The 20,120-nt window shown below is 41.4% G+C and overlaps 1 protein-coding gene across 6 annotated transcripts in view; it reads left to right on the top strand.

The window, feature by feature from the left end:
* LOC122647638 (probable plastid-lipid-associated protein 10, chloroplastic) overlaps window positions 1–20,120 on the top strand; it is a 57,275-nt gene that overhangs the window by 8,493 nt on the left and 28,662 nt on the right. For 5 of the 6 annotated variants that reach the window (XM_043840993.1, XM_043840995.1, XM_043840996.1 and 2 more), the window contains exons 3-6: window positions 1,974–2,153; window positions 2,250–2,354; window positions 2,534–2,668; window positions 7,646–7,741. In XM_043840993.1, coding sequence (XP_043696928.1) covers window positions 1,992–2,153; window positions 2,250–2,354; window positions 2,534–2,668; window positions 7,646–7,741 — 498 coding nt within the window. In that variant the 5' untranslated portion in view covers window positions 1,974–1,991. The remainder of the gene's footprint in view (window positions 1–1,973; window positions 2,154–2,249; window positions 2,355–2,533; window positions 2,669–7,645; window positions 7,742–20,120) is intronic. The other variant, XM_043840998.1, reaches the window with a different exon arrangement.

The following is a 20,120-nucleotide window of genomic DNA, read 5'->3' as shown; positions in this document are numbered from 1 at the left end:
CTTTCTCATAGATCTGGGCGGATAGGGTGGAAAACGGGTTAGTACACAATCTCGAGCAAATAAAGGAGAGCCATCTTTTGGCGCCATGTGTCAATCTCTAAAGGCCCCTGCTAGGCACTACCAAGTTTTAGCACTGCAGACAATTTTAATCCTTCTCTCCTCCTCACATTAAAAGACGTCGCCGCCCTCACATTGTTCGACTGCTTCTCATCGGTGCACACCCCGAGGTCAGTTGCCCAAAGAGAACCCTCTCTCATATTTTTTTTTTGGACAAGAAACAAACAAGATATATTAACCATTGGAGTAATAGACAGATTTGTTACATTGACCATACTTAGCTAGATTCATAGCAATTTGTATACAGCTAGTATTTTTATAAATAAAGCTTATATTTAGCAGTTCCCATGGCCAAGGATGTGTGGTTGGAGATGGAAGAACATCGGTGACCTGTTGGTTTGAGCACCACAGTACTTTAATCTGCAACCCCATGCTCTTGGCGTTAGTTATACCCATTTTAATACTAGCTAGGCCCAGTTCCAAACTGTTGGTAGAAGTAATGTGTCCTGCTGCAAAAACATCAAATGACCGCCTAGTAATATTATAAAGGATCATCCTGTCAATTTCAGTCCAGGAATATGGTATCCTGCACAGATTAAAACAGGAAAATTGAGAACAGGGAAACAGTTAGAATTTTGAGACAAGAAAGCCTCATGGGGATTATTTGTTACAAACTGGGGAGAAATGAAGGGGGGGGGGGATAAATTTAGATCTGATATCCATTTGTGCACATTATTTAGAACCCAGGGAGAGTCAGGTCTGGTAGTCTTATTGACCACAAGGTTTCTTAAGATCCAAACAAAGTAACAAGTGATAATATTTTTTTCGCTAAAAGATCATTGTATTAAAGAAATTGAAAATAGATACAAAAGGAACTAAGCCCAGACACTAGCACGCAAGCTCAAGGAATCCACTGCAGGTGGATACAAAAGGAGGGGGCAGCCCCAACATCACAAAAACCGAAATCTAGGCAAACCCATGGCATCATGAGCCAGCTGATCTTCAATGTGTCTAGGAAGGGCACAGTTGGGCACTGACGCTCCTGATTTAGCCGCCTGTTTTGCCAAGAAATTCGCAATGGGAACACCAACTCGGCCATCTTAACAAGTAATAATAAACACACTAAAAAACCAGATTAAAGATTGCCTTTCCAAAGAGTGATTGTAAAGGAAAGCAATGCACATATCCATCAAGCTTAGATGCTTCAAATGTTCAGTTCTCAAGCCTAGAGGTCCAGCCGCCCAAATGTGTTTAACCCAGTCACAAGATAAAAATAGATGCCAGGAGGATACAATTTCCACAAAAAGCGTAGGAGGGATCGATCTGGAGCCATTTTGAAAGAGTGGCCTTGAGAGGGAGTCTTGCATTTAGCAAACGTCAGAAAAAAAATTTAAACTTTGGGTGGATTGTGAGTTTCCAAAAGAAGTTCCACCAAGATTTGATTAGAGGATTGGAAACAACAGAGTTAGAATTGATCTCTTTAGCAGCCAGTTTAGTCGTTAAGATGCCATTGTTGGACTTAACGCACCACCAACTATCATTGAAGGTAGAGATATTAATCAATCGAATATCAGAAGACATAGAAGCAGATAAATAATGAGATAAAAGAGTTTGGTTCCAATTAGAATTCAAGACAAATTCATCAACCTTGGTTAAATGACTTCTAGGAATTAGAGGTGTCAAGGATGCATGAAGAAGGTTTTCTGGGACAGTGGGTATCCACTTTTCAATCAAACAAAAAGGTAGATTTGCCATTACCAATTTTCTTGATAATCAATTTATCAAGAGTGGCAGAGATGCAATTGATACTATTCCATATGTATCTACGGTTAATAATACTCTACCAAATGAGTCCTCATACTTGGCTCCAGTGAGAGATATCATACTTGGGCTTACTGAGAAGATAGATAATTCAGTCTATATCTGTAATCTGTATGGATCTTACAATTCGTTCTTTTTTGTCCTTTCCACTCGCAGGGGGAGCCATCAATGAGAAGAGGCTTTCAGTAGCTACGCCTTGCTCGACGACGAAACACGCGACTCCGGGAACGTTTTTGTGTACAGCTACAGCGAGCATCGCAACTGATACGACTCCGGTGACCCACAGTGCAGTTCTAATTCTTCTTTTTAGTTCTTATTTCATCAAGTTAATCATCTCACTGCATTTGCTTTTTCATATTTTATAACACAAGTTTGAGCGCGAGAGCCAAAAACACAATCTGTTAAGAGCTATCCAAGATACGCAACGTGGCCTTGTTGCAACCTCCGATAAACGCTACTCTATCGAGGAGGCTCTGGTTCGATTCATGACTCTCTCTATTCTTTCTCCTCGTTCGCTCGTTCTCTCGGTCTGTGCGAGTGACGCTGCTAATTGTTTGTGCCTGTGTACCTCTGTGCGTGCGTGTGTGTGTTTCGGTATTGTATATTTCCATTTTTGAAGCATCGAAGTGATTTGTGGTGTTATTATCATGGGCAGGTGTGCGTGGAGGCATACGACGCCGGTTCGCCCATCGATCTGGTGAAATTAGACGGAACATGGCGGTTGCAGTATACTTCTGCTCCCGATGTCCTCGTTCTACTGGAGTCCGCTGCAAGGATTCCTTTCTTTCAGGTATTCTAATTATTTTCTTAAATTATGTAGTTATTTTAGTCCTAAATAAGTGCCATATAATGTTGCTGAAGACGCTTAGGATAATGGTAAATCGTGAATTCAGATACTTGTACGTTTTACTCGATATGGTGAAATCGAGCTTTTTGTCATCGATTATGAGATGGGAATAGGGTTCTTGCCTAATGGGATGCACACCTATGATTCAGATCACCTAGGTTAAAATTAGATTTTAGTCATACGACTGAAGTCATTTATGCTTGTGGTTAAGATATCTTTTCCTAAAGTTGTTAGTTATGTTTATTGCAATATCAACCCTCCCCTCAGCCCTCACAAGTCATAATGAACCAAAACTTTTTTCAACTTTAGCACGCTAATTAGGAAAGAGATCCTCTCCAGCGAGCATCTGATGGCTGGAGGCACTTAGGGTGCGTGCCCAGGTGCTCCCAGCCATCGGATGTCCACCGGAGGGGCTGGTGCACTGGAGAGGATCCGGGTCCATCTAATTATGTGGAAGTATCTCTAATCTTCAATAAGGTATTAAAGTTTCTTAAATGTTTTTAAAAATTCTTGCTCATATACATATATGTATGATGTCATTCATAATAACTTTGATTTTCAGTTTTAATAAATCACTTTATGTGTATGATGTCATTCATAATAACTTTGATTTTCAGTTGTAATAGATCTAATGTGATCTAGTTCTGTATGTTTTCCCAAGGTTTAAAAACCCAGAATCGGACATGGGATCTTCCTCCTTCAATTCAAATATGAATTGGACCAGAGTCGGTCAGGATTGGCCAGAACCCTAGAAATTAGAATCAGGAAGAAGATACAAAAATTCCCACAAATCTGTGATTTTTTGGAGTTTTTGATTCGAAAGACTGGTAGTGGAAGAAGATGCAAAGATTTCTACAAATATGTGATTTTTTGGAGTTTTTGATTCAAAATATTTATAGATCTTGCTACAAGAGGTAAGTTTCATTGATTTTCTGCTATTTTCTTTTGGTGAATAAAAATTTTATTTCCAAAACTCCGAAGAGGAGCAAAAGAGGGGGGGCGACTATACAAAACCACAAGCCCTAAGAAGTCGGGTTGTGAGACTGAAAAAAAGAATCATCTAGGCCCCAGGAAACAACAGTGAGCCTGTTCCTTGGGGAATCACAAACGGAACCAAGAGGGAGCATGTGAGGTCTGGAGCTGACATCAAAGAAGATGGCTTTCCAAATCATGTCGAAAGAGCGAGAGTTGGAGGTCCATCTTTGGAGATTCTTCTCCATCCAAATGTGCAAGATAACAACCCCAAACACCAGTTTGCTAGTGATATTATATCACCAAAAGTTTTGCCTGAAAAAGTCATATCCAGCCAGAGCCACTCCCGAGCGAAGGGTAGAGGTCTCCTATTGTGGGGCCAAATAGTAGCTAAGGCTTTCCTCCAAATGTTATAGGCAAGAGGGTAGGAAAAAAAAAGGTGATCAACGTCTTCAATGCCATTCTAGCAAAGGGTACAAGAGGGGGTGACAGGAATATGGTGGTGTAGGAGAAAGGCTTGGGTGGGAAGGCCGTTGTTTAGGGTTCTCCAAACATTAAAAGTATGGCGAGGATATGGCCTTTGAACTATAATAGATTGCACCAGGGGACTAAGGGGGTAAGAGGCCTAAAAAAGTCCTAAGCTGATCTAGTACTGAAGAGGTCATTAGGGGAGGGGGTCCAAAAGACCTTGTTTGAGCGGGAGGGATGGGGGTTAAGAGTGGGGAGAGAGGCCCAGACCTGGCTGAGGCATTGGGGAAAGAGGGATGGGGGGGACCAAGTACACCATGGGAGATGATAGAGGAGAGCAGGGCAGATTTAGGAATACCCGAGGAGTAGACCGAATGGGCACTGACAGAGTTGAAGAGAACTCCAGAGAGGTGCCAGGGATCAAGCCAAAGGGAGGTGGAGGTTCCATCAGCAATCACAGAGGAAGTGGCTCTAAGGGCTAAGGGGCGGAGGAGAAGGATTTTGCGCCATACCCCATAGGGGTTTGCAAGGTGGAGGACAGACCAGTTGGAGCCATTTTTTAGGAGTAGAAGTAAACTTAGTTGACCCAGATACAGTCATGCTTGGTGGAGATTTTCCAAATTAACTTAAGGATACTCGTAGTATTAGTCCCTGACTTTGCAAAGGCCTAGACCTCCTTCACATTTAGGGAGACAGATGGTAGCCCAGCTAATTATATGAAGGAATTTGAAACATTATTTTCCTTTCCAGAGGAATGCAAAGAAAAGAGATTCCATGGCTTTGATGGTGGATTTGGGGAGCCCGTAGATACCGCACCAGTAAATGTAAGAGGATTGGAGGACTGATCTAATCAGAACAATCCTGCCAGCATAGGAAAGAAGTTTGTCCTTTCAAGAGCCCCTAATTGAGTAAGCTGATGTACGACCACCATTGGTCGTAGACCCTAAAGAGTTTTGGTTTGATTGCTGCGCTAGATAAGGGGAAGACCTAAATATTTAACTGGTAAGGAACCTAGGGTGAAGCCCGTGGGGCGAAGGAGAGATTCCTTATTAGATTCAGGGATGCCTGAAAGGAAGATTTGGGATTTCAAGAGACTGATCTAAAGAACGGATAGTCTCTCGAAGAGATAAAGGGAGGACATAATGGAGGAAATGGAAGAGGGGGAGGCCTTGGAAAAGATCATGAGATCTTCCGCAAGGGTAAGATGGGTAAGCTTAAGGACTTTGCACTTAGGCAAGGGGGAGATGAGGATTTGGTCAGTTTTTTACTGGATACTTCTAGAGAGAACCTCAAGGGCAAGGGAGAAGAGGAAAGGAGAAAGAGGGCAGCCTTGGCGGATTTCAACTTTGGAGGGGAAGAATCCAGCGGGGGAGCCATTGATGATGATAGAGAAGAAAGGGGAGGAGATGCAAGAGAAAATCTAGCGGATAAAGATAGGGAGGAAAGACATCTGAGTCTTGACACCACAAATGAAGTCCCATCGCAGGAGTCGAAGGCTTTATGGATGTCGATCTTCATGAGGGCAACAGGGGAGTGGGCTTTGCGATCAAAGCCTTGAACAATTTTTGAACAAAGGAGGATGTTATCAGCTATACTTCTATTGGAGATGAAAGCCGATTGATTTGGGGTAACTAAGGAGGGGACTACCATTTGAAGTTGATTAGCCAGGATTTTGGCTATGAATTTATAAAGGAGTTTGCAGTGGGAGATAGGTCCGAAGTCAAGTAAAGAGTAAGCTCCTTCCTTTTTGAAGATGAGGTAATTGATGCGAGGGAGCTGGCTGGGGTTGAAAAAGAAGCTATGGATAGCTTTAATGAGGTCTTCTTTGATAATGTCCTAGCAAGCCGAGAAGAACCCAATACTAAACCCATCAGGACCAGGGGCCCGATTGAATTTGTGAGAGAGAACCACTTTATGGATTTCTTCTTCGGAAGGACTCAAAGAGGGACGAGGGAACAAACTTGTTAATGAGAGCCGGGGGGATGGTGGAAGGAGGAGGGGGAGGGGGGCAGAAGCTGGAAGAAAAGAAGGAGATAGCTTCCGCCTTAATATCCTGGACAGCGGAGAGGGGATTGCCATCTCGATTGAGAAGCATGGGAATAGAGTTGAGGTTGAAACAGCCTTTCAAGGATTGATGGAAATAAGCCGTATTGGAATCTCCAAGCTCAAGCCATTTGATACAGGTTTTTTTGCGGAGAAAACTCTCTTCTTGGGAGGAGAGATGAGAGAGCTCCAAGGAGAGTTTTTTCTTCTTCAGCCAGAAAACGGTTGAGCATGTCGGAGCTTTTTTGCAAAAGCAATGAGAAGGGGGGGGGGAGAAACAGTGGACCGGCTTTGAGGGCTTCCTTAGAATAGATCGACAAGTGGAGACCCTCGATGAGATGTTACCAAATGCTGCTGAATTCCAGGCTTTGAGGGCTTCCTTAGACTCCCGTAGCTTTTTTGCAAAAGCAATGAGAGAGAGGGGGGGAACAGTGGACCTGCTTGTTCCATGCCTCCCGGACAGAGGATAGAAATTGGGGGGTGGGATGTCCACATATTAAAGTATTTAAAGGGCTTTGGGCCAAAAGAGATAAAGGGTTGGATGAGAAGGTGGCAGGGAAAAAAATGAAGAAAAACGTTCTGCTATTTTACTTACTAAGGAGAAAAAATGGCAAAAAATGAAGATCTAAGATTAATCATGGCCGATTCACAAACAGGTTTCAGAAATTGGCATTAATTAAAATTGGGGTCGGTCGGTTCTGCCAATTTTGATCCGATTTCTGAAACTATGGTTTTTCCTCTCCTGCTTTTGCAAGATTGTATCTTTGCTACCGTTCTTAACTTATTAAATAGATTGTCAGGTGTTTAACTTGTCAAAGTGGTTATCAAGTGTTTTAAATTTTGTCAGTTGCATATGGCTTGATCGACCTATTTTTATCAAAGTTGGTTATATATATATATACATTTTACAATTTTCCTGCTGCTACCTCTCTTCCAAATCCTTAGACGAGAACTTGTTGCAGTAATGGCATTTGAGCTTCAACATGCCACAATCAGCTTGCTCAAATGTGTTCTATCCCTCTAGCATCATCATTGACATCCTTCAGAACATCTTTAATAAGCCGGCCTACCCATTCTGCATAGCGTTAGTCATTTTATCCAATACCATTTTCATTATCTATTTATCTGCAAATAACACAATTATTTTGGGTTCCCCAACTAAGTTCTTAGGCTTCTCCATTCTCTTACTTGGTTTTTGGCATTTCCCTTGTGTATTTTGGAGGATTACATGCCATTTGAATTTCCAAGCACTATAACTAATTTTTTCCCTTCTTGTACCGATTCTTTTGATTGTCATAAATAGATGTTTTCATACTAATGAAGTGTTTTTTGTTCCTTAAAGATATTCACTAGTATTTCAAAATTTTGTCATGTGTTGTTGTAATGTGATATTTGGTTTAAAGAGGTGCAATTCTGTATTTCCATTAAATCATGTAGGTTGGGCAAATCTACCAAACATTTGATTGCCGAGATAACTCTGATGGTGGAATTGTCCAGAATGTTGTCCGTTGGAGCATTCCAAGCTTGCTAGAGGTAGACGCCTGAACATTTGATTCCTTTATGACCTAAATTATTAAGCTTTAAATGGTATCATTCTTACTTTGAAACTGTTAAGTGTTAATAGGTGTTACCACTATTCTAAGGGTATATTTGGTAGTATGTAGTGAGTTATGGGTAAAGTTGTACTTAGTTTGTTTAAGTCACGTCCTTTATTGTATTTGCACATACATTCAATTATATAAGCAACAAAGGAGGTCTCGGTTAAACATACTGTCAAACTGACTCTCATTTTCGTCTCTTCTACCATTCGGTTCTTCTCTTCTCTCCTACTTTTCATTGCTGATCTTATAGGCTTTGATATTATTTCATGGTATTAAGAGCCTCCTTAATCTTACCCTCTTTCTTATTCAATTACTGTTTTGATTGTCCAATATGGATCTTCGCTGTTGGTTTGCAGCAACCTATGCTTTGCAGCAACCTATGCTTCATACCTAATCAATGAAGCCCTAGTTTGATTTATGGAAATAAACCAGGGTTTCCTTCCTTTATACTACATGCAACAGAACTCCATGGTTTATCTACTTACAAGTATCGAAGTACATCACAATAGCTTCTGGTGGTACTCTGTTTCTGGGCTTCATTGGCTGATTTTAAAAATCTGTCCATATTCTTGCATCCAACCAGCAGATCACTTTGAAGCTTTAGGGCATTATTGCCCCTCTTAGTTAGCACATTCGATCTCCTTTTGAGGCTGATCTAAGCCTCAAATCAATTGAAGAATTCTATCCCAACATGCTGGCAGTACCCCTGTTTTTCAGGGAATTTTGACTGATTGAGATTCATCTTATTTACGAATCTGTCCTTTGGATTCTGTTAATACTTTGGGGTTTCTTTCCCCCATCTAAAAGGCTTCTTTGACAGTGGTTTGATGTCAATCTGACACCCTGCTATATTGCTTCCTGAAATCACCCAAATTCTGCGTGTGTTTTTTCAGAATTACCTTATTTTTCTGCTGGTTATTAGTGATTCATCAAATCTGTTTGATATTGTGGGGTTTTAATCCCTTAGTTACCTACTATATTATATCTTACCAGGTTTGAGGAACCATCAGGAAAGGTTACCCTAGATAAAGGTTGACTATCTTTTCTACCCAGAGTTTTGATTCTTATTGGCTCTGCATTGTGGTTGTCTATTGGTAATTTTCTACTGGTATCTTTTGCTGGTTATATCTGGTATTTTTCATCGGTAATTGGCTGTTGGTTATATCTGGTATTTTTCGTTGGCAATTACCTTCTGGTAATATCTAGAGTTCCTCATCTCTAATGGGTGGTTCAAAACCCCATGTGGACTCTATCAATGTCCAAGTTACTTTTATTAAGCTTAATGGTGCATCCAATTATTTACTTTGGGCACAGGCTATTAGAGTTTGTATCAATGCCAAACGGAAGATGGATTATCTGGCTAAGCCACTACCTGCTACGAATTCTTCTGATTATAATGAGTGGACATCGGAAATGCCACCATATTTTGTTGTCTGTGCAATAGTATGGAGCCTTTTGTGGCTGCCAATGTGATGTTTCATACCACAGCCAAGGGTGTCAATCGGTTCAATTCCAGCTAATCGGTTTCAGTTTGGTCCAAGGAATTGCTAGTGTGAACCGAAATGAGAACCAATTAGATTCTAAGACCTTGTCCTCAAACCGAACCTGTTTGGTTTGGTTTCGGTTTGCATTTGGTTCGTTTTAGACGAATAAGGGCGTTACTATGGGCAAATCAAAAAAGGGAGGATTTGATCTGGGGAACCAATGATAATTGCAAAAAAGAACGATTTTAAGTTAAAACCCCTTGAATGACTAAACCCAGATAACGATTAATAATAACCCTTTTCCTTTGCAGGGTTGACATTCTAAATTCTACTAATTCTTGACCGTTTCCCCCCTATTATTGCTTTGAAGGTGTTTCTTGAGTTGCAGGACGGCTCATTAACTGAAGCTCTTGTTTATAGTAGATTTCCAAAGAGAATTCTCTAAGCATCTGGGTAGTTGTGGTAAAACTTGAACTTGGAGCCATGGTTGAAGTCTTGGCCGCTTTTGCTGGTGTTGATGATATTGCAGAAGCTGTAGCATTGTTGGAGTCTGGAGCACTTTGTACGTCAACTGGAGTAGTAGAAGCTAAATTGATAGCCGACTGCATCATAGATATGAACGATGAAATAAGTCTGGTCATTTACAGCCTGGAGCTTGGAGCCTGGAGGGAGATGAGAGATTCTATCTTCAGAGAGTAAGAGCTGCCTGCCTCCTAGGGTTTACTGGTTTAGACGTTGGGAGACTGGGAGTCGGGAGAAGTCTCTTAGTAAACCTAAAGACTATACAGTAAAGGGATTCGGAAAGGTCGAACTGTCGAAGAGATTAGTTATTCACTGGTTGCCCAAGTTGCCTATACATCTGGGCAAAACTGGATTAGAACGGTGTTTCAGTCGTCATCATACAACTGCCAATTGTCCTTACTGGCCATGATTCAACCACTCCTTCAAATTTCATCTCTCTGTGCTCTCTCTCTCTCTCTCTCTCTTATATATATATATATATAGGGGCGCTGTTCTCTGTGCTGCAGCGCAGGCTGCGCCCAGGCACATGGGCCTGCCACTCAGGCCCATGTATGTATGTATCTTTGCGCTCTGTACTCATGGTCAAGGTTCTGCCAACGAAAAAGTTACGGAAAAGACAAAACAGGTCCCAAAGCAGTAAACACACAACATTACACTATAAAGAAAGGCAAGCATAACGCTTGTGGAGAAATGGATGTTGGGGCCCGTCAACGTCATCAGCTTTGACGAATTTGAACCTGAAATATAATTCATTCCTCAAAATGGGGCCCAATATCAATAACCTTTGTTGACTTGCATAAACAACTAAGTAATTTGGTTTAGTGTCGGTTCAAACTGACGGTTCCTAAACTAGAACCGAAACCGAATCAAACTAACTTTAAAATCCATTTTTCATCATCAGATTTGGACCAAATACAGTCAGTTTGGTTTAGGTTTTGTTTTTCGGTTCCGGTTCCAATTTGACACCCTTAGGTGTTGGGGCTGATCTAAGAGAAAGTTACTATCTAGATGAAAATATGTCTAGGGCTTATGATATGTATGCGAAAATTTTCTCCTCCAAGCAGAATGGGAAATTTGTTGGAGACTACTACAGTTCTTTAAAGGGCATGTGGAAGGAATGCAACATATATCAACCTCTATCACTGATATTGAAGTTCTGAAGTCTTAATGTGCTGAATTCTTAGTTGCTAAGTTTTTGTCTGGTTTAGACTCTGATCTCTAACCCATCAAAAGCCAAATACTTGCAGGCGAGAAGATACGATAATGAATGAGGCTTTCTGGTGAATTCAATTTATTGTGTTTTCCTCCACCAAATCTGAATTGACTTACTCTAAGGATAACTTAGCTGTTGTTATAAATAGTGGAGGTTGTGGCCGTGAACTGGTTTTCCTAGCAAAGGTTGCTGTTCATGGAGAGGCAGAGGTCGTGGTGGTGGTTGAGGTAGAGTACAACCACCAGATCAAGCCATGCATCAGTGTATACACTATGGGAAGTTGAATCATACTGTCGATACTTGTTGGGCAAAGCATGGTAAGCCAGAGTGGGCTCAACAACTATCCGCTAACGTTGTTACTTTTGATTAGAGTTCTACAACAGTGTCACCTTATTATACCAATCTTGCTTCTATATCTGGAGGTAGTCATTACGTCTCTCAATTGCGAGATGAATTAAATCAATTATGAGAACGGTTTAGCAAATTGAGACATCTGCATCTACATCTATTGTTACCATCACTCACTCAAGTACTAGCACATTTCTTGCCCCTTCCTCCACATCATGGGTCCCTGATTTTGGTGCCACCACTCATATGATTGGTAAGTCCCATGTATTTCCTCCTTTCTAAAAATTAATTACCCTTCTAAAGTCATGCTCGTTGATGGCTCCTTTACTCACATGTCAGCTTATGGTTGTGTCTCTTTACCTTTTTCAATGTTAAAATCTGTTCATGTTCCTAACTTACCCTTAAATCTTCTTTCTATTAGTCAATTGACTAAATCATTAAATTGTTCAGTCACCTTCCATCCTACTTGTGTTTTTCAGGATCCCCAGACAAAGAAGACGATTGATGGAGGGCGTAAGAAGTATGGACTATATTACTTTGGCTGTGTTACTCTTACAATTGCTTCTGCTGCTTCTAGTGTGTCCTCTCTCTTTCAGTGGCATTACAGGTTGTGACATCTCTCCATTTCCAAACTCCAATAGATGGTTCCCAGTTGCAAGCATATCTTTGGATTTAAGTATGAAGCGTGTGAGCTTGGAGAGCATTGTTGTACCTTGTTCCCTTCTTGTGATGTCTCTTTAAGTTATTTTTCTTCTTTAATTCATTAAGATGTGTGGTGTTCGTGTCGTGTCAAGAGTCAGGTTTTTCATACTTTATTACTTTTTGTAGATGATCATTTTTGAATGACATGGTTATATTTGTTAAAGGATCGTTCTAAAGTTTTATCTATTTATTTTTTGGATGAGTAAAAAATTATATTGCAAGAAAAAAAGGAAGGAATACACAAGCCCTAGGGCCAAACAAAAGAAAAGAAAGGAGAAGGGGGGAGGGGGGAGGGGGAAGCCGGTTGCAATATAGAAGAGGGGAGGCCCCAAGAGACAATAATGAGCCTGTTCCTTGGGGTTCGTGCTGGATGATGAGGGAGGGAGGCAATCTTGGAAATTTTGTCAAAGGAGATGGCATTCCAAATCTTATCAAAAGAATGAGAGTTGGAAGTCCATCTTCTAAGATTACGCTCCATCCAGATGTGAGAGGTGGAGGCACATGGAGGCTCAAAAAACAAGCTTGCTGACAGTGTCACAAATGGAGTTACCTCCAAAAGTCATATCAATCGAAATCCATTCTCTCTGAAGGGGAAGACCTCTTCTTCTGGTTGGCCAGAAGCTAAGCAAACCTTTCTTCCAAATGGCTGCAGCAAAAGGGCAGGAGAAGAACAAGTGGTCGGCGTCTTCAAGGCCATTCCAACAAAGGTAGCAAGATGGAGCAGCATGGGTCTACGATGGATGAGAAAAGTCTGACTGGGAGGTAGTTGGAGAGGGCTCTTCAAGCTATGAAGCTCTGGCGGGTGATGTGCCTTTGAACCAAACAATCTTAAGCCAGGGAGTAACCGAGCCTTTGGGTCTGATCAAACCCCAAGCTGACTGGGACCTGAAAAGACCAGAGGGAGAGGGGAGCCAAAGAAATGTGTCACCTCTACCACAATGGCCAGGGGGGATGAGGGGGAGGGAGCTCCAGAGATCAGCAAGGGGGGAAGGGGGGAGACCAAGAGCCCCGGGAGATGATGGAGGTAACCAGAAAATCTCTGGGAAGGCTAGACGAGTATATGAGCCTGGAGGCTGGAGCTAACTAATGAAGATAGGACACCAGAAGGGTGCCACTTATCATGCCAGAGGGAGGTAGAGAGACCATCATCAATTTTGGAGGAGATGGATTCAATAGCCAAGTTCCTAATCTGGAGAATCCTACGCCAAACCCAGGAAGCATCGGAGGGAGCAGAAACAGACTAGATACTATCGTTGCGCAGTGGCCTCGCCCAAGAGATCCAAATGCCTTTCTTCTTAGAGGCTATGTTCCAGATGAGCTTTAAAGTGTCGGCAAGGTTGAAATTCTTGATTCTTCTCAACCCTAGCCCCCCTTTTGATTTAGGGAGGCAAATAGCAAACAAAGAGATGGGGCGGAGAAATCTTGAAGAATCAGAATCTTTCCAAAGGAAGGAGCACATAATGGATTGAACAACTCTAATGGTGGCCTTGGAAAGGCCAAACACACCACACCAGTAGATGTAAAAGGACTGGAGAATTGATCTGGTGAGCACAAGGTGACCTGCATAAGATAATAGTTTGCTTTCCACATTTGATTGCGCAAGAGGTTAAAGATGGGGGTGTAGTGATGGGCGAAAAGTCTGGCTGTGACGAGGGGAAGACCAAGATATTTGATAGGGAGAGAACCAGGGGAGAAGCCAGTAAGGAGCAAGAGGTGGGCTTTTAGGGGATTAGGGACTCCAACAAGGAAGATGGGGGATTTAAGGAGGTTGATACGCAAACCGGAGAGCTCATGGAAGAGATGAAGGGAGGAGGACATAATGGAAGTGATGGACAGGGGATCGGCCTTAGAGAAGATCATAAGATCGTCAACAACAGGAAGGTGGGTTAGGTTGGAGGCCTTACACTTAAGAATGGGAGTGATTAGGTGTTGGTCAGTTTTTGATTGGATGCTACGGGAGAGAACTTCAAGGGCCAAGCATAAAAGGAAGGGGGATAGGGGACAACCTTGGCGGATGCCAACAGAGGAGGAGAAGAAACCCGTTAGGCTACCGTTAACAAGTATAGAGAAATGAGGAGAGGAGATGTAGGAATGAATCCAGCTGACGAAGATTGGGGGGAAAGACATTTTGAGGAGAGTTTGGGAGATGAAGAGCCACCAGATGGAGTCAAAAGCTTTATGGATGTCGGTTTTCGTAAGGGCGGTAGGAGAGTGAGATTTGCGATTGAACCCACGGACTCTCTCTTGACAGAGAATGATGTTGTCAGCAATGCTGCGGCCAACATTGAAGGCGGATTGGTTTGGGCTAACGAGGGAATTGACCACGAGTTGGAGGCGGTTGGCGAGGATTTTTGCAACAAACTTATAGAAGAGATTGCAAAGAGAAATGGGGTGGAATTCAGCCATGGCGGAGGCACCTTCTTTCCTAGGGATGAAGCAAAGGAAGATTTGATTGATGCTTTGGATTTGGTTGGGGGAGAAGAAGCTACAGATGGCATGGGTGAGGTCGGAGCCGACGATATCTCAGCAGGTAAGGAAGAAACCCATGCTAAAACCATCAGGCCCATCGGCTTTATTGGGATGGTGGGAGCGGACGGCAGAATGGATCTCGGAGTCAGACAGGATGGCTTGGAGGGAGTCGAGGAGGTGGGGAGGGATGAACTTATTGATGGCAGCAACACTGGCGAGGATGGATCCATCTATGGAGGTGAGCAAATGGATAGTGTTTGTGATGGCTTCCTTCCAGCCATGTGGAACAAACACAAAAGAAACAAAGGCACGGTAGGAGGGAGGCAATGACTCGTAAGAGATAAAAGTTAGAAATAGGGTGTTTGGGTGATCATCAGGATCAGGAGGAGATTTATTACCAGTTGTGGGAGGCGTAGATGAACATGGTATGTTTGGGATAGTCTTTTCCTTTTGTGTAAAATAAATGATGAGATCCTTTTGTTTAGTTGCAACATCAGTCTCATCCGCTTGCTCCCCTTAAAGACGGACAATATCAATGACAAAAGGAGATGAAAGATTCTCTTTTTCTAGAGTCTCCCCCCGAAGAGAAGACTGGTAATAAGGTTCATCCTCGTGAAAAGTAATGTCCCTTGTAACAAACATAGTACTATATCTCGCGATATATCGGTATCTCGGGCCTACCGAGATATCCGAAATATCCGAGATATCGCTGAATATGACCGAAATATTGCATTTTTCTCGCAATATTTCGGGGTCCATCTCGGGGTTTTTGGCCATATCTAGGCCTGAAACTTCATGGACAGCCTTATTTAAGCTTAATAAACACATTTAAACCATAAAATTGTAAAAATGTGAATTCAAATTGGTGTTTTGGGCTTGCACTTGATTGACATACGTGCGACCCTAATGTATAAATAGTTAAATACACATAGATTAGGCAGTTAATATTTAATAATAGTATTTAACTTCATCACATATCAAGTTAAAGCCAATACACATTGATGAGTGCCATGATTCTCATAAACTCCATAATATTCAATAACTCGCTTAAAGCCTTAAAGGCAATACACTAAGTGTCAAAGTTAGTAAGTCACAAGACTCGCAACTCGCAAGTCACAACTCACAAGTTCATAGATCAATGAAATCACAACTTAAGTTACAAATTACAAGGGCTAAACTGCTAATAGTAGTTGCTGTGCCTCCCTGGATCAATCCCACTCATGCCTCGCTGGAGTCGACGTCCATTGCTCTCTGTTTGAAGGACATATGTGGACCACGGTATAGAATCGGAGAAGAAACGAGTGTAGTCATCCACAAGTGTCACGTAAATGGAATCATCAACATACTGTAGGTAACCTATCCTAGGATATAAACTAGGGTTACCAATCGATCCAGTCCGTGAAGAAGATGATCCACTGTGATATGATGTTGGCGCCGGCGCAAGAGGCGATGGCATTGGCTGCATGTATGGCTGGTGAGGTTGGTAGTTAGGTCCGCTAGGGTATGCAAAGATGTTATTTACAAAAGATGATCCAGTATGTCCCTGGGACTGGGACTGGTAGTCATAGTCCCCTACCCCACTAAACTGCCCATATGATGATCCATATCTATATCCATCGTAAGGTTGTGATGCACCATAATCCGATGCCAATGGAGTGGTATGTGCGAAAATTAAAATAATTATTTAAGAGCAGAAAAATAAATCCGACACCGTGAAGCCGTAGATCGGCCATTGGTGTCTAACATATATTTAATTCATTACCATCTAAGTCATATTACCCCTAATTATTTCCTATTTTAATTGTAGGAAAATGAATTTTTAAAACCAGAAAAAAAAAAAAAAAATACATATGGAAAAAAAATTTCGACACTGTGAGGCTATAGATTGGCCTCCGGTGTCTAACATATATTAATATCATGACCATCCAACAAAATTTGTACATAGTCTTTTCAAAAAAATAGTTTTAGAGGAATAGAATTTACCTTAAATAGTGGAAAAAAGCTTGGATGATGAGCTTAGATGACCCTCCGATGAGTTTACCGGCGAAAATCCGACAACAATGTGCTTGAACAATGGCTAGAGTGTTGGATGAGAGCTTGGAAGAGTGGAAGAATAGGCAAAAGACTGAAATTCCTTAGCAAATGCAGCTCTCGGTCGAAATATGGACCGAAATTTGCGAAATATTGTATTAAAGCCCCCCTTCACGTGACACTTTAAGCCAAAATACCATATTTCGTCGATATCTCACGAGATATCGTCGATATCTCACGATATCTCACGAGATATCGACGAAATATGGTATTTTTTCATTTCGACCTGATTTCGCATCTCGGTAAGCTCGAGATATACGAAATTAAGCGATATTTCGGCGAAATATCGAGAGATTTTGAACCATGGTAACAAACGGTTTTTTTGGAAGGAGGATGATAACCCTTATAACCTTTCTGAGAAGCAAAATACCCAAGAAAGATACACTTAAAGGCCCTTGGGTCAAGTTTGGACCAAAAGGGGGAAGAGTTGTGAGCAAAGCAGACACATCCAAAAATATGAGGAGGAAGATGAGAGGCAATAGTGGGGTCAGGGAGCTAATTGATTGGTGTCTGAAAATCAAGAGCAATAGAAGGAACCCTATTAATCAGAAATGTAACAGTAAGTAGTTAAGTACAGCACATGGAAAAATAATTCGGTTGAAACTGACGGAAACCACCGAGATATCTTGGTTTCGCATAGACGAAACAGAGTGGGAGTTCAAAAAGTTCCAGATTTCGGTTCGGATCGACTGGTTTAGATAAGTTTCGGTCAAAACTGGTCAAAACCAGTTGAACCAAACCAAACCATGTCTGAAATATGACAAGTCATAGTTGTCAAGGCAGCAAGGTGAGGCAGTGGAGGGGTGTCTAAGTGCTTAGGCGACAAGGCGCCCGCCTAGGCGACCAAGGTGCCAAGTGTTATTTTTTATTACCATCTTTTCTAACACTATTTAGTATGCTACAATATGTACCTTATATCATCAAAAATCAACATTAAGCCACATAAAGTCATCAAAAGTCAATATTAAGCCACATCAAGTCATCAAAAATCAACATAGAAATAGAAGACAACAGAACTAAAGAAGCAAGCTATTGGAAGTTTGAAACAATCAAAACATACATTTGGTTTGTATGTTCTTGGAATTGGTCATTTTCAAGTATACCTAGTCTCACATTTCGTTTATACTGTTCTTAGAGAATATGATCTTATCAATAACTAATAAACCTGCTCTTGATTTAGAGAAATGATCGTGTTCTCTAATAAATTTGATTAATCAAATGATTTTATTTTTACATGGGACTTTTTGTATTAGGTAGAGCACAAAACCAGCTTTCCAAAAAATCCAAGATTGCTTAAATCTGATTTATATTAAAGGAGTTATGTTCTGCTCAAGCGTTATATGGTGTACGTGAATGCTGTCAAAATTGGTTTGAATGAAAATATTTTTTTAGATATCAAAACAAATGAATATTTTACCGCACTTTTGGTTTTTAGTAATATTTTACCATATTAAGATTTATGGAATTTTTAGATTTGAGAAAAACCCCAACATTAAAAAGTTAAAAATTTTACCTACTGCAAAAAATCCAGTTTTTTGTTCTTGAATTGGGGGTTGACTTTTTATCCCTTTGAAAATTTAATTTTTTAACTATTTTTATTTATTGGATTCAAATAGGGGGATTTGCTTATTTATGAATAATAGTGTAAGTACATGAAATAATTCTTATTTCATTTACTTAAATGATATTTGACATAATAGGTGCTAGAACCTAGTTCGACACTAATTAAACTAGTGTAAGGCACCCTACAATAAGGCAGCAGCCGCCTAGGCACCTAGAAATCCGCCTGGACGCTTTTGCGGCACCTAGGGGACGCCTTGACAACTATGTTACTAGTTTTGATCGAAACAGAGGAAAAATCGTAGGTTTCGACATAGGGAGTGGGAGTTTTGCCTCCAAATGTGGATTTCTTCGCATATTTCCTTCGTTTGGTACATCTACAACCTATATCAACCGACATCTACCAGTGTTTGAACCTCTCTTCTTAAAGGTAATAGTGTTTTTGTGTCAAAAATCAAATTTTTTTTGTACAACACCGTTGAATACATGGTAGAATTTGTTGAATTTAATATATGTTAGCGTCCTTGGCCCGGTGACTCTACGGAGTCGGATTTTTTTGGGTAGGCCAATTATTTTTTTTTATTTTCTAATTTATAAAATCATTTCCATACAATATATTTTTGAAAAAAATATGATATATATATGATGAATGGACACCAATTTAATATATGTTAAGACACCGTTGGCCGATCTACAGCGTGGCGGAGTCAAATATTTTTTCTTCCATTTTTAATTATTTATTTAAATTATCTGTTTTTCGAAAAATAATTGCTGAAATAAAACAAATTGAAAATAAATAGGAAAAATATTCTGTTTTAGTTTTTTTTTTTGGTGAATAAGTATATATTACCAAACCCCAGGGGGGGCAGGAGGGTAAAAAAGGGGGGGGGAATATACAAAGAGAGGGGAGAGAGAAGGAAGGACAGAAGGGGGGAAAGAACCAAAATCAAGTCCTCCTTAAAAAGGAAGGGGACTGTAAAAGACTGCTATCTAGACCCCAGGTAACAACAATGTGCCTGTTCCTTGGGGAATCCATGAAAGAACGATGAGGGATAGTACAGATCTTGGAGGAAACTTTTAAGGTGATGTCTTTCCAAATCAAGTCAAAGGATCTAGATTTGGAAGTCCATCTCCTAAGATTCCTCTCCATCCAGATGTGATGCACAACAGAGCCAAAAACGAGCTTGCCAATAGTGTCGCAGATGGTGCTGCCTTTGAAGGCCTTGGTCAACCAAATACATTCTCTATCAAATGGAAGATGTCTCCTGTTGCGGTGCCAGATCGTTGAGAGGGTTTTTTTTCAAATGGTTGAAGAAAAAGGACATGCAAAGAAGAGATGGGCAATGTCCTCAAAACCGTTCCAGCAAAAAGCGCAAAAGGGATGGGTGGGGATGTTACGATGTAGGAGAAAGGCTTGGGTTGGGAGGCAAAGGTTAAACGATCTCCATGCTGTGAGGCTGTGGTGAGGGATGAAGCCTTTGAACCAGACTAGGTTGTGCCAGGGAACGGGGGTGTTGGGGTTACGGACAAAATTCCAAGCTGATTTAGTGGTAAAACGGCTAGAGGGGGAGGGGAGCCAAATTGCCTTATCCGCAAGAGCAGTGGGGGAGAGGTGGAGGGGGGGAAGGGTAGGCCATATCTGGGATAGGACGATGGGGAGTGGAGAAGGAGGGGACCAGGAACCAAGAGAGATGATGGAGGACAGGGGGCAGATTTGGGGATGCCCGAGGAATAGACTGCTCTAGCTCCAAAGACATTGTAGAGGATGCCTAAGGGGTGTCAGGGGTCAAGCCAAAGAGAGTTAGAGGAGCTGTTGACAATTGCCGTGGAGGTGGCTCTAAGCGCAAGAGGCCGAAGAAGAAGGATCTTCGGCCAAACCTAAGACGAGTCAGAGAGGATGGGAGCAGTCCAAATGGAATCAT

The sequence above is a fragment of the Telopea speciosissima genome, unplaced genomic scaffold (genome assembly GCF_018873765.1).
Source record: "Telopea speciosissima isolate NSW1024214 ecotype Mountain lineage unplaced genomic scaffold, Tspe_v1 Tspe_v1.0101, whole genome shotgun sequence".
NCBI classification, from domain to species: Eukaryota; Viridiplantae; Streptophyta; class Magnoliopsida; order Proteales; family Proteaceae; genus Telopea; species Telopea speciosissima.
The sequence above is the reverse complement of the archived record's forward strand: the minus strand, read 5'-3'. Positions and strand labels throughout refer to the sequence as shown.